The sequence below is a fragment of the Acomys russatus genome, chromosome 20, assembly GCF_903995435.1.
Source record: "Acomys russatus chromosome 20, mAcoRus1.1, whole genome shotgun sequence".
Taxonomy (NCBI): Eukaryota; Metazoa; Chordata; class Mammalia; order Rodentia; family Muridae; genus Acomys; species Acomys russatus.
In genome coordinates, this window is record NC_067156.1 from 44,768,763 (window position 1) to 44,783,967 (window position 15,205).

Sequence of the window (15,205 nt, forward strand, 5' to 3'; positions counted from 1 at the left end):
GAGAACTTAATTGTGAATAGATGCTTAAAAGTTAGAGAACATTTAAAATGTGATCTGTATAAAGATCAGCATTAGTCCTTAAGCTTTGGAGACAGCTAATTCTTTGTTTATTATTTACCTCTGTTAATATGTTATATGCAAGGGGCTGAGGAGGCGGCTGCGTGGACATGAGTTTAGTCCCCAGAAACCATGTGAAAAAAAACTAGGTGTAGCAGGGTGTGCTTGTGATGCCGGAGACAACTAAATGCTTGGGGCTCACTGGCAGAAAGCAAGAGTTCACCCGATGCAGATCTCAGGCCAGATGTGAGATTGTACCTGAGGAATGACACCCACGGTTGTTTTTTTCCTGTCACATGAGCATGCTCACGTGTCTTCATGCACAGACATACACATAGGAGAAAGATAGTGGCAATGAAGTGAAATTTTATATATCAAATGTATGGGTTTTAGAACCTAGGTAAAGAGTGTTCTACAGTGATCAAAACAAAAATAAACATATAAATTCAGGAGATTAATGCAAAATAGTAATTTTATAGAATACAGATTTCTATGGATCCCAAGTTAAAAAAAAAATAGAAAAATTGTTACCAAAACATAACAGAGTAGTGAGACTCTGAATATTTTTGAGCTTACTATTGCTATTTTTAATATGTAAATATTTTATGATACAACTCTTTTTTTTTCCCCAAGACAGCGTTTCTCTGTGTAGCCTTGGCTGTCCCAGACTTACTTTGTAGACCAGTCTGGGCTTGAACTCACAGAGATCTGCCACCTGCCTCGGCCTTTGAGAGTGCTGGGATTAAAGGTGTGCACCATCATGCCCACCTATGATACAGCCTTGTAAATACAAATTTTAATGGCATTTTATTTTCCATTGTATAGTTTCAAGCAGTTAATTTTGGACTCAATTATATGATACAAGTTTGAGTTTTCTAGTCACAGGTTTAGGCAAAATTGTAGAAAGGAAAATAACCGTGCTAAGCTAATTCGAGCTAGGTCCAACACTGATACTGTGTACAAAAGATACAAACATTGGTCTCTGTCCAGTGACTGAGAGTGCTAGTCCAGTTTCTGTGTGTTTCCTGGAAATAAAAAACTGTGTTCTTTATGATCTCCTTTATGGAATTTGAGTAAAGCACTAATTAATTTAAATAAGTGAAACATTTAATGTTATGGGAAGAAATGCAACATGGTGATGATGGGGAGAATCCTGTGTAAATAATGTGTCATTTAGAGAGTGAGGACAGTTGATAGAACATAATTAAGCAATATATAAGGTACATGCTGCCTCAGTGTTCTGTTGCTGTGAAGAGACACCATGACCAAGAATGCTCAGAAAGGAAAGCATTTACCTGGAGACTTGCTTACAGCTTGAGAGGCTGAGTCCATTATCACTGTGAGAAAGAGCATGGTGGGGTGCAGGCAGGCATGTTACTGGAGAATTAGCTGAGCTTTAATTCTTGATCCTCAGACAGCAGGCAGAGAGAGACAGACAGACACTAGGCCTGATGTGCCAACCCCAGCAGCATACCTCTTCCAACAAGGACACATCTCCTTAGCCTTCCAAACAGTTCATCACCTGGGGACTAAGCACGCAAATATATGCGCCTACGGGGCCATTCTCATTCAATGGCTGCAGGTGCCTGATAAAATCCATGCGAGCTTCCCTTTACAATGCTGTTTTTCATATATAAATGACTTCAGGTTAAAGGGAGTAGAAGTGTTTGGAATATCATGTTGATTTAAAATTTTGAATAATATATGTTTTGTCTTGTTATACATTTTTTATCCTGTGAAACCTTTGAGTTACGTATTGCATGGTGAGCAGAGTGAAGTGAGCTGCTCTCTCCTTCCTTCCTTCTTTTTTTCTTTCTTACTAATCCTCTGTTTATCTGGGACTTGGCCACTGTGCTTAGTGTGCACACATGTTACCTTTCCTTTCCTCCATCCAGGGCCTCATCCGGAGAGCCGCCTTGCTTGTCCTCTGTGCTGCTGCATGCTGTAGACAGAGTGGTGATAGCACCACTATTTTTATTCAGTGTCACTATGTCTTTTCTACTCTGGCTTCACCATTACATTTTAGGAAGTGCTGAGGTTTGGGAAAATATTAAATTGGAAAGCCAGAAGTCTAGTTGGCTTTTCCTGATACTAAGCATAGGGCATTGGTGTGATTTATACAAAGGACGGTGCAACCAGAGAATTGAGCCTGGAGTTTTCATGCCTAAATCTGGGAGGGATGCACACATGCCCATGCACATGCGCCCTCAGGAAATGTGTGCGCATAACGCACAGGGAGAACAATGAAATGAGGTTAATGTACACATTTCCTACCTTCATTTATCAGTGTGGTTAATTGTGTTTTGTTTATAACTTTTCATATCCCAGGTTATTTAGAAGCACAATAGAATTTGTATCATAACCTTTTGGCTTGACCTGTTTTTACATTTAACTGTTAAGTGCTTAAAAAAAAAAAAACTTTTTACCCACAATACAATTACAACCCCATAAGAATAAACAATCATAATGTAGTACACCCAGACAGGAGCTTGAACTTCAATCTGACATTTGGGCTGAGGATGAGAGAAATGGGTTACACAGTGGAGGAATATGGCCAGTGCAGTGCAGGATGTAGGGTAGGAGCTGCAGAGGATGGCAGGGACAAACTGAAATGAAAAAATCTGAAGCCATATATTACAAATACTGAAAAGCTATATCAACCAAATATAGCAATCAGTTTTGAGAGCTGGTTTGTTAAAAAAAAAAAATCAAAAATCTGTTTTAAAATGACCAAGAAAATGGGGACAAGTGAGAGAGTTTGATTGCTGACTAGATATGTGACACTGTGAAGGAATATGGCCAAATCAGTGAGCTGGGCCAGTGGCTCTAGCTATAATTTGCAAAAGTGTTAAGAGATACATACCAAACCTTTATGCATTAAAAATCTAGGATTTATTTTAAAATGATACAGAATTGGCCTAAGTTGTCTGTGGTTGAAACCTGGTGAGGGATAGTTGGTTGTCTTCTTTTTTCCTGCCATCTGCACATTTGAAAATTTACCAGAGAAAAGGATATTTTAGTTGTAAGCCTATTTAAATAATTTGTAATTTCCTTCTCACTGCTATTATTTACCAAATTACTATTAGATTATTCTAGTATTGATTTTCTTTATTAGAATTATCAAATACTTAATACTCTGTTTTCTTTTGAAATTGCTTTTATGACTTAATCTCCAATTCTGTTGCTTACTTAAGGTGATGAGCATGGTGTCAGGATTTGCACCCTTAATCTCTGCAGGCATCTTCTCAGCTACACTTTCATCAGCATTAGCATCTCTTGTGAGTGCTCCCAAAATATTTCAGGTAAATATTTTCATATTATAATTTTTATTGAAAGGGATATTAAAATAATATTTCAGATTTTGGGTTGTTCCTATATTTAAATAGGTTGACTTTATCAACTTCATGTGTTTGATGTTTGCATGTACATATATGAAAATTGGTATAAGTTTTATGTATATAAATACTATGTTGATCCATACAAACATTTATGCATTTTTCTATTATCAAGGTACATGCTTTGGAATGTTCTTTTAGAAAGCATGAGTTACCCGGCGTGGTGACGCACGCCTTTAATCCCAGCACTCAGGAGGCAGAGGCAGGTGGACTGCTGTGAGTTTGAGGACAGCCTGGTCTACAAAGTGAGTCCAGGACACCCAAGGCTACACAGAGAAACCCTGTCTCAAAAAACCAAAAAAAAAAAAAAAAAAAAAGAAAGGACGACTTGAGGGTCTAGAGAGATGGCTCAGCAGTACAGGCCCCTGCAGGGATCCAAATTTAGTTTCTAGTATGAACATTGGATGGCTCGTAACCGCCTGTGACTCCAGGTGCACATGCATAATTGAAGATGACAAAATAAATATATAGGGCCAAAAAGGGTGGGATTTGCTTCTTGACATACATGCTTAGCATAAAAGTTTAGGATTCTTGTCAGTATTAGGAGTACAGTGTAAGACTACAAATTAGGAGTAGTAAATAATGGTTTCAGTTATAATGATGCTAACTTCAGTAGTAGCTTATGTGGTCCATGCTGCATGAATTGCAGTAGGTGCAGTGGTAGCCAGGATGAACCCTGCTTCCTGCAGTGATCACTAAGCAGCTAGTCCTGACTAGGGAATCATTTTCCTTACTATGTCAGATAAATGTTAATTTTCTAGCCTTGCTCTTAATATTATATTTGTAGCCAACAAGTATAGTAATGGTGTTGAATATGATTTTTAATGCAGCATCTATTAAGATTTGAAGAAAAACAGTTAAACTTTATATTTATGGTTTTTAATCTGCTTTTAAGTTTCAGATTTGGATTTGGTTTTCTTCAAGACATAAGCATACTGTATCATATTTGCCAATTTCCAGTTTCCCTTTTTATTGTGCTTTATTTCTGCTTCTCTGATTCTTAAGTAGACTTTTAACATAGCTGGCGTCAAGACAAATAAAATCGTAAGCAGTGTTATAAACCAACTAGCCTTCTGCTCTTTGAACTATATACATGTCCTTAATACTCTGTAGGTGAAGCACTGAGGCAGAAAACAAAACGTATCAGCAATGAGAGACTCGGGTCGCATTCTTGATTAACTTACTTTAACTGCTAGCAAATGTGTATATCTTAGTTTTAATTTATTTTATCTTAATGTTTGTAATTTTTATTTTTATTTTTTGGTTAGGCTTTATGTAAGGACAATATCTACCCAGCTTTCCAGATGTTCGCTAAAGGTTATGGGAAAAATAATGAGCCTCTCCGTGGTTACATCTTAACATTCTTAATTGCACTTGGATTCATCCTAATCGGTTAGTTTTATGAACAGTATTATCATGTATGTTTTCGTGTGCTTATAGCATTAGCTGTAACCATGAATATTATGTTTTTAACAAAATGTGCCATGCTTCAGTGCACTAAATTACTTTCTAATCAAAGTAAAATGTTGAAAATAATAGTGCCTGATATGATTTATTAAAATTATTGGCATTATGTAAAGTTAGGACTAGAAGAAATTATACTTTCCTTTTTAAAAGAGGCTCATGTAGCCCAGGCTAGCCTCCTGTTATTCACCATTGTAGCCAAAAATAATCTTGAACTCTTGATGGTCCTTTTTCTGTTTCCCAAGGACTAGGATTATAGGCGTGTAGTGCTGCAGAACCCTTGTGCTGAAAGATGCGAGGTGATGGTGGGAGGGAAAGGATACTAGTGTGCCTCAGGGAATTAATGCCTCTGTCTGAGATATGTAAAGTTGTAGGTCCTTTGCTACTGAAGATAATGCTAGACTTTCTAAAGAATTGTGTGCAGCCCTTAAATTACTTGTCTGTGAAAGTCCAATTATGTCAATTGTGATAACAAGATATAAATATCAATCTGTGGTAGATTCAGGGATATTTATTATGCTATTTAAACATTAGAAATATTGTCAGGCATGGTGGAACATGCCTTTAATCCTAGTACTTGGAGGCAGAGGCAGGAGGATCACTGTGAGTTCAAGGCCAGCCTGGATCTACAAAGCAACTCTAGGACAGCCATGGCTAACACACTAATACAGAGAAACCCTGTCTGAGGCGGGGGGAGAAATTAGAAATATTTCAAATTTTGAAGTTTTAAATACCATTAAATACATTTCTTACTCTTTTTTTTTCTTTTTGCAGCTGAATTGAATGTTATTGCTCCAATTATCTCTAATTTCTTCCTTGCATCGTATGCGTTAATCAATTTTTCAGTATTCCATGCATCACTTGCAAAATCTCCAGGTGACTTTACATTTTAAAAGTTCATGTGTATTAATAGCTCTGATTTTAGAGGAAACAAAATGTTCAGTATTCTAAAGTTTAGTGTGTGTGAATTTAGTTCATTAAAATTGTCTTTTATAGTTAAATCAAACTCAGTGTTCAAAGGTCTCTATCGTGAAGTACACTGATAAGCTGTTTCTTCCTTTTAGGTCATTAAAAATAGCGTTTGTCATATTAAACAATTATTTCCTATTTTAAAAATGTCTTCATTATTTGGCTATCTGATTCAGCTCTCATAACATTGTCATTATTTAATAACCTTTCCAAGATTTTTCCTTTTGGTTCTGCATGAGCCTGGTGCTTCATGCATGATAAGCACCACTTCACCTCTGAGCCTCAGTCCCAGCCCCAACACGTTTTTACACAATAAGTAAAAAGGGGGCTCTGTCAACTGAGAAAGCACCATGGGGCCTTTGTCGTAAACAGACAAGGGTTGAAAGTCAGGAAAAGAGTGGAAAGTACAGAACGATTAAGTCTGTCAGGAACGGGCCAGATAACAAGCATGGTTCTCAGAAGGAAAAGGAAGTGAGAATACTTGTGTCATAACCTCAGTTCTATTTTCCAAGTAAATTTTTATTAAAGTAATTTTAAAATACCATTGGTTGTTAGTAGCAAGTTTCAAACATCATCTTTTAACCTTTTATGAATAGTTTTACGTTGATTAACACTGACTGGAGAGGTATGAATTTCCTGAGTTCACGCCTAGCTTTTGCTATGTGGGGAGGGTGCTTGACAGGTTGCGTGTATTCATTGGAACTGCACGCATCTGATGCTGGAGAGCAGAGAGTAAAGCTGCCCTACTAGGGAGTCAGTGTGAAGGCTCACTGTGGTAGGCTGGGTTACACTTTAAAAGATTGTATTGACTAAAGGTCTAAGAAGATGCAGCGATAGGAAAATACTGTCTTCAGTTGTTGAAGTATCAAAGCCATTGTGATCAATAACAGTCATTGGCTTCCCTATTAGGTGGTAACTCTTGCACTTCATACCAAAGTCATCTGAGTGTGGCAACTGTAAGGAAATATATTTTATACATAATTATGTGTCACAGACACAAAAGTCCAAGTGACGTTTTCTGTCTGCCATTCTTAGGGTGGCGCCCTGCATTCAAATACTACAACATGTGGGTGTCCCTTCTCGGAGCGGTTCTTTGCTGCATGGTAATGTTCGTCATTAACTGGTGGGCTGCCCTGCTCACATATGTGACTGTTCTGGGGCTGTACATTTACGTCACTTACAGAAAGCCAGGTCAGTAGCCTTCGTTATTTCATCTGCATGTTTTTGTGTTGCTTTTCTTCCTCGAGCATCTTTCTTTCTTCCTTTTTTCTTTTCTTTCCTTCCTTCCTTCCTTCTTTTCTTTTTGTTGTTCATTTTTGGCCAAAGGGTTTCTCTGGCTTTGGCCTTTCTGGACTTACTTTGTAGACTAGGTTGGCCTCGAAGTGATAGATAACTGTCTGCCTCTGCCTCCCCGGGTGCTGGGATTACAGCTGTGCGCCTCTGCGCCTCTGCGCCCAGTCAAATTTACTTAGTTACTTTCTTTTCTTTTTTAATTTTTTTTGGTTTGTTTGTTTTGTGTTTTTAATTTATTTATGATGTAGACAGTATTTTGCCTGCATGTATGCCTGCATTCCAGAAGAGGCACCAACTCTTATTATAGATGATTGTGAGCCACCATGTGATCATTGGGAATTGAACTCAGGACCTTTGAAAAAACAGCCATCTCTTCAGCCTCAGCTAAATTTACTTTCAATGAACTGCTTTATAATGTTTTATTCCTATAGAATTTCATTTTTACCCATGAAAAAATTTTATGACAAATCTTATTTTAAGAAAAATAATAAACTGACATTCTGTTGCACTTAATATGTTTTAAAATTGCTTTTGAAGGTTCCAGATATTCTGTACTATAGTAACTACTACCCAAATATATATGTGTGTGCAGGTGCGTGTGTGTGTTGCCTCTTGTTGTTTTAGAACTGCTGTGTAGCATGGAATTCAATCACTGGAAAGATGTATCTTTCCCCACATAAGTAAATATGAATGTTCCTAACTGAGAAATGGTTAGTGATTCCCGTCTTCCACACTGACAATGTCCAGGCTGATATCCATGGAAGGGCTGTTAGGATTGGTTCAGTATACAGAAAAATACCAGCCAAAAAGACATTAGGAAAGTTGGCCCATGGGACAAACCAGAAGATGCGTAATTAAAGCACGATAGTTTTCAACAGCAACGAGACGGTTTCATTTGATATGAAACGATGACCTTTGGATCCAGCTGCCAGCTCTAGAAACGAGTGGATAAAGGGGCTTTATTTTTACTTTAAGAGCAATCATTCCTCTAAAATGCCTTTCAGGCGTACTTTAATGTGTTTAAAATCATTCAAGGCTCAACCTTTTTATTCAATAGGAAAGGATGTTTTCATGCTTAAATAGCTTGAACGTAGTTACTGAATTTATAATCTACCCCGTTCCTTCAGTTCTTCGGCTATGTAAAGAATAATTTCAAATGTTTCATTGTTAAGAGGTTGTTTTGAGTTATGTGAACATGTCTGCAGCGGCATCATCATGCCTTATTCAGTTAGACTTTTTCCTCAAATGAAGCAACAGCCATGATGATGGTCCTAATGCACTTCTGTATACTGGAACCATGTGAGGTTATAGAGTAGTAGTTTATTTTACAGTTGACTTGCAAACATGAAAATCTGCTCAACTTGCTGTCAGTCTCATTGGTTAGAATTGGTTGCCATTGGTATTACACTGCATGAACCTGTTTTCCCGCAGATGTAAACTGGGGATCCTCCACACAAGCCCTGACTTACCTGAGTGCACTGCAGCATTCAATTCGTCTTTCTGGGGTAGAAGACCATGTGAAAAACTTCAGGTAGGTGATGAGGAACCATTCATTCTCTGGTCACTGGTCAGTCATTCTTAACCCTTTCGTCTTTTAATAATGTTCTATATGGAAGAATACAAAATACTCTGTCTTGTTTGGATGGTCTTAGGAAGTTATTCAAAACCAAATAGTACAATTACCTTCTTTTGGGAAAGGTTATGAACGTTTTGAAACTGTCATTTGAAGACATTTTTTTTTTCTCTTTGTAACCATTCATGGATGTTCACCTATTTATAAGTTTCTCTAAAAATTTTTATGGGTATGGATATTTTGCCTGCATGTATGTCTGTGCATCCCTGGCATGCCTGGTGCCTGCAGATGCTAGAGAGGGGCATCAGGTCCCCTGGAAATGGAGTTACAAACAGTTGTGAACTGTTGCATGGGTTTTGGGTGAACCTCCCCCCTCCCCCCTCCTCACTCCCCTCCCCCCAAGAGCTTTGTTGTTGTTGTTCATTTGCTTGAGACAGGGTTTTACTGTGTAGGTCTGGTTGGCTGGAAACTCCCTTTTTGTAGAATAGGCTAACCTTGAACTCAGAGATCTGCCTGCCTCTGCCACCTGAGTGCTGGGATTAAAGGCCAGCGCAACCATGCCTGGCTAAGATAGGCCCGTTTTGATATACCCATTTTTGTAATTTTATTAAGACTAAACGCTAAGTCATTCACATTTCTTAACAACTAGCTAGAAACCACTTGCAGTGATAAGACTCTATGCTTTGGGCTAAGGAGTACTTGCACTGTGCTTTCCTCAGCAAATGACTTTGTATATATATCATTAGTCTGTTATTAGTTACCAGTGAAACTTGTGCAATATATTGCTAATAATGGGTTATATCCAATTACTAAAGCACTGTTGATAGATATTGTTTATGTATATTTATGTACATTTTAACTTAATTATATTTTCACAAAATTAAGTTTTTTTAGTTGATCAAACTGTTTGCCCTAGAGCAGGTGGCTGTCTTTGGTCATGAAGTGCCACTTTGCATTAGTTTATGCAGTGCACACAGAGTTGTTCCAGAGGACAGCATTGAGGAGGAGATACATTTCAGGATAGACTTGCTCCTCCTTCTCTTCCTCCTCCTCCTCCTCCTCCTCCTCTTCTTCTTCTTTTTGGTTTTTCGAGACAGGGTTTCTCTGTGTAGCCTTGGCTGTCCTAGATTCGCTTTGTAGGCCAGGCTGGCCTTGAACTCACAGTGACCCACCTGCCTCTGCCTCCTGTGTGCTGGGATTAAAGGCTTGTGCCACCACCGCCCAGCTGACTTGTTCTTCTTATAAGGAGAATTTGTGTGTGTTCCTTGGATTGCTCTTTTGGGTACTTGCCCATGCACTATCCCTTTTCTCTAGAATGAAAAGTCCCAGAAACCACACCTTTGCACGTGAGAGAGGAAGAAACAACAGCATAAAGGAAATGAGAGCCCTGGGAGAAAATCTTTAATGTCAGCATATTCTGGGTAGTTGGTGTCAAGTATGACAGAGAAATAGAAATTATTCTCTTGTAATTTGTGTAACATAAATGTAGATATGAACAAAAGTCACAATTAATTTTAAACCAGGAAAAACTTGGCTTGGACTTACATTATAATTGGATTTTTTGAAGTCCTTTCTTTATCCCTGTTTGGTTTTTTTTGTTGTTGGTGGTGGTGGTGGTTTTTTTGTTTTTGTTTTTTGTTTTCTATTTATTTAAATAGCCCAACTGTCCCATACTTCTGGGTACTCCTGCCTCTATCCCTCCCAAGTCCTGAGATTATAGGTACGTGTGTTTTAATTTTCATAAACATAATAAACATAGCACAAAGAAGAGAGTTTGTAGAATTTTGCTATGAAAACCAATTCTTGCCGTATCTGCCATGCTCCTTTTCTTGTCCCATAGGCGCAGTTTGAGTGGTGAGCTGCTTTGTTACCTGCTCGATTTGTATTGATGTCATAAGCTGAATCTAAGTTGTTATCTTCCCTCTTTCTGGCCACAGCACATGGGTGTACTCTTCCCACACTTCCAGTACATTTTTGGTGTTACTTTGATTAATTTGTATTTAATATTTATATTTTTATGACTTTTAAACAAGGTAGACACAGTGTAAATTCCTTTTTTTTGTTCTCTTATTAAAACTTGTAATTTTTTTCATATTTAATTTCATATTTATCTTACCCTTACTCAAAGTGGCCAAAAATTAGTTACCTGAAGTTTCTTTCTCATTGTTTTCTTTTTCTTTAGTTTGTGTTCTTGAATTTAGCTTCATCTAAAGTTCAGTGTTTATGCCCCTTGGCAAGGAGTATTGGTGGCGAGGTCTTGCCAGTTAAGTCCTCAATGTAGATTAATGGGGCTTTGCTCATTCTTCAGGGAATTTAAGTCACCTTAAAGGCTTTCTTTTTTGATCTGATTAGATTTCTCAGAAATTAATATTTTAAGCTGTTTGTATATCCTTGCTACCAGAATTCTGAGAGCCAGGTAGGGAAGGAGGTGGAGGCTTCAGAGTTTTGCCCATAAACAACCTTCTTAAGTCCTCTGCTTTAGATTGCCAACCCCTGCCCTTAGCTATTTTCAGTGTCCCCTAGACCACAAAGGCCTTTTTAGCAAGTACCAAGTGGGTTTAAGATGCAGGCATTGCCCCTCATAGTGATGGAAATGACTTGGCTCTGCCTACTTGGCTTCCTGTGCACTGTAGGCCAATGTTCTTGAGTTTGGGTTCTTTAACATGGCTTCACTGCTGTCTGCAGATACTTAGAGATGCCTGGGTGCTAACAATTTCATGTTGCTGCATTTGAGGTTTAGAATCAGCTTGACATCCATCCCATTCTCACTGGGTTTTCATGAGGATCAGCTCCTTCACTATTCTGCTGGCTTTATTGATTTCCATATTTTAGTGCTTTACTCTCATGGTTTTTTTCATAGGCTTTTTGATTTTATAACTGTAACAGAATTATATTGTTTAGAAGAGACTCTAAATTACCCTAAGAAGAGGCTTTTAAAAATGCAATAATTGAACAAGGAAGGTATTGGTATATGTCCAGGCATTCATGGCAAGTAGGCAGCTTTGGTCATTCGGCATCCCCAACCCTTACGTATTGGCATTCCGCTGTTCCCTAAAAGATATGTTTCACTCTGTGATCAAAGTGATCACTACATCGTGACCTGGCATATGAGAAAGAAGGTGTGGGAACAACTCGCTTTCAAGTAGCATGTTGCGGGTTGTAAGTTACTCATAGTTACTCACTCTGGGAAGGTGGAGGCGGGTGCTCTCTATAGCTGGAGAGCCATGCCACCTCCAGAAGCTGAAAAGTGAGGCAGACACTCAGAGGCGGGGACTGAACATCTAGGCCATGACACTACATTTGATTACTCCAAAGCAACTCTCAGACAGAGTTGATTTTGAGCTACTTTACTAAAATTCTAAATAAGTCAGTATTCCCAAAAGTCTTTGTTAATATTTTTATTATTTTAGGGACTACTCTAAAAGTTAGTGTTTAAGTTAGAATTAAATTTTTTAAGAGATTCATTTAATTTTATGTATATGTGTGTTCTTGCCTACATGTATGCCTGTGAATCAGAAGAGGGGTTCAGAGCCTCTGAAATGAGTTGCAGGCTTTTTTTAGTCACCCTGTGGCTTCTGGACCCTGGTCCTCTGCAAGAACAGGAAGTGCTGTTAGTCACTGAGCACATCTCCAGTCCTTACCTTGGAATTCTAGTCAGCTCTTTGCGTTTGTTTAATTATAGATGTTGCTAATTTAAGGGACTTTGTCAGTTGGTTTTGGTGGATAAAATGGATACTGGGATTATTATATGAATAAGATAGATTTCCTCTAATTAGTGAAAGTTAATTTTTTTCAGAGTTTCTCTCTGTAGTCCTGTCTTGGCACTTACTATGTAGCCCAGGTTGACCTTGAACTCCAGAGATCTGTGTGCTTCTGCCTCTCATGTGCTAGGAGGGAAGGCATGCACTACCATACCCAACCAAAAAGACATCTAAATATTTTGTCAGTTTCTCCTGTTTACGGAGATAATTGAGTACAGTTTTGTCATTTATCATTATTAACTAGAAATAAAAGATTTTAGTCCACCAGAACTTACAGTTTAAACTGCTGTATTTAATTTTTACGTACCCAAAGTCTTAAGAGTAAACTTAATTAGATGGAGGGGTGATGCATGAAATAGGTGTCATTTTGCTGAGATGGAACTTACCTGCTTATATTATAGGTTAGCTGTGCTCAGTGAGTTTTTCAGAATCTGTGGAATGGCTGGAACAGTTATGATCTTTGAAGATATAAGTTGTTAAGTGATAAATTCTGTAATATTCCCAGAAACTCAGTGTGTAGAATTGCGTGTTGTTGGAGAGTGGCATCTGGTATGATGTTTGTTATAAGATTTTGTTTTTCATTTCATCTATTTATTTATATTTCTAGTCATCTCCATAGCAAAACCATATGGTGGCTTGCATTCTTTTAAACATTTGGTTATATTTATGTGTAATTGTCTGTACACATGTGCCCCATGTGTCTGTGAAGGCTCTTGATGGCCAGCAAGTTATAAGCAATTGTAGCCCCTGACTTGGCTGCTAAGAACTGAACTTGGGTCCTTTGGAAAGCAGTGAGCACAGTTAACTACTGAGCCATCTCTCTAGCCCCATACAGCCTGCATCTTAAAGATGATTTTTTTAAAAGTTCCTTTTTAGCATTGTTCTTAGAGAAACTACATAAAAACTTCAAACTGTTCTAATTTTTTTTTTTTTTTTACTTTAAATTAGGCCACAGTGTCTTGTAATGACAGGTTCTCCAAACTCACGTCCTGCTTTACTTCATCTTGTTCATGACTTTACAAAGAATGTTGGCTTGATGATCTGTGGCCATGTGCATATGGTATGTATCAGCTTCGTTTTCTATAGTAAAACATTTTTCAATTCATTAAATGGATTGTTATTCATGGGCCTTTTTAGATTAGAAATAATTAGACAAATGGACTACAAACTTTTTACTTTCTGAGAAGAGCACGAGGTCATAGAAGTAGCTGCTGATGCTCTGGACAGGGTCTGTGGTCCAAATCCAGGATAGGGACGACAGTTTTCATGAAGCAAGCTGTTTTGCTCCTCAGCAGAGTGCGCCTGCTGTTGAGTAAGTGGTGTTCCTGTTACAGACCAAGGAAAGTGTTGAAGAGAGGAAGCAAAGTCAGCTTGAGATGCGTCGGAGGTGCCATTCTGAGGGCTGTCAACATGGTAACTATAATGAGAGAGATTCCTAGATAATAACTACTGTACCTCAGCAGTTGAGGCTCAAAAGAGTTAGCAGAACCTGAAAACTTTTCAGTCTCTCTAAAGAAGATGGTGCCTGCTAATGAGCTGTCAGAAAACCCTTAAAGAAAGAAGGTAGGAAGCCCAGGACCAAAGCATACAAGATCTAAAATAATGTTACTTTATGAACCTTGTAAGACAAGTGCCCATGTGCTTCTCTAGGGAAAGAAAACACCAGGACAATGAGGTGGCCGCAGGATGTGCTAACCATGGCCAAGAGATGTAGGCTGTCTTCACTGAGAAATTCTACTTCTAAATCTGAGTGCAGTTAAAAATAAGTCTTTTAGAGCAACAGATAAGTGATAGGTCTTGGATTAAAAAACAAAACAAAACCTAGTGTCCATTTTATTTTTCTCAGAGTCTACTCCCTTATTTAGATACCAGAAATGTGTGTTGTGCATTGGGTTGCCACTCCTGTGACAGTTGCTCTTAGTTGCAAAGCCAAGGCCACAGGCATACAGGTGCACACACACGGATTGTGTGGAGGACTTGTTAGCATTGCCCTCAGTCAGAGTGCTCCCAGTGTGACTGTAGCTCATCCCTTGAAGCTAGTGCCTTAAACACAGGATGTTACAAAGAAGACAATTTCTACAATTGGGAAAGATTGTATTTTCTCTACATATCTATTTTTAAGATACATAGTTTTAATTACTTTCAAATTTTTGTTTTATATATCTCTTTAACAAATTTTATATGTTGTAAAAAAGGGTCAAATGGAATTTTAAGTTAGCAAAGCTCATTTGCTTCATCTAATAGCAGAAGTATATGTCTTTTTTTGATTTCGAAAGATATTCCCATTCTCAGCAGAGGAATATCAAATGGCCGAGAAACACTTAAAGAAATGCTCATCCTCGTTAGTCATCAGAGAAATGCAAATCAAAATGACACTGAGATTCCATCTTACACCTATCAGAATGGTTAAGATCAAAAACTCAAATGACACCACGTGTTGGTGAGGATGTGAAGAGAGAGGAACACTCCTTCATTGCTGGTGGGAATGCAAACTAGTACAACCACTTTGGAAAGCTATCTGGCGCTTTCTCAGAAAAATGGGAATAGAGCTTCCTCAAGACCCAGCTATTCCACTCCTTGGAATATACCCAGAAAATGCCCTATCACACAACAGGGACATATGCTCAACCATGTTCATAGCTGCTTTATTCATAATAGCCAGAACATGGAAACAGCCTAAGTGTCCCTCAGTA

At 38.2% G+C, this 15,205-nt stretch overlaps 1 protein-coding gene across 2 annotated transcripts in view; it reads left to right on the plus strand.

The window, feature by feature from the left end:
- Window positions 1-15,205, plus strand: part of Slc12a2 (solute carrier family 12 member 2) — a 68,160-nt gene that overhangs the window by 26,762 nt on the left and 26,193 nt on the right. For both annotated transcript variants that reach the window (XM_051163270.1, XM_051163271.1), the window contains exons 11-16: window positions 3,252-3,359; window positions 4,721-4,844; window positions 5,691-5,792; window positions 6,921-7,076; window positions 8,610-8,709; window positions 13,461-13,572. In XM_051163270.1, the coding sequence (XP_051019227.1) occupies window positions 3,252-3,359; window positions 4,721-4,844; window positions 5,691-5,792; window positions 6,921-7,076; window positions 8,610-8,709; window positions 13,461-13,572 (702 nt within the window). The remainder of the gene's footprint in view (window positions 1-3,251; window positions 3,360-4,720; window positions 4,845-5,690; window positions 5,793-6,920; window positions 7,077-8,609; window positions 8,710-13,460; window positions 13,573-15,205) is intronic.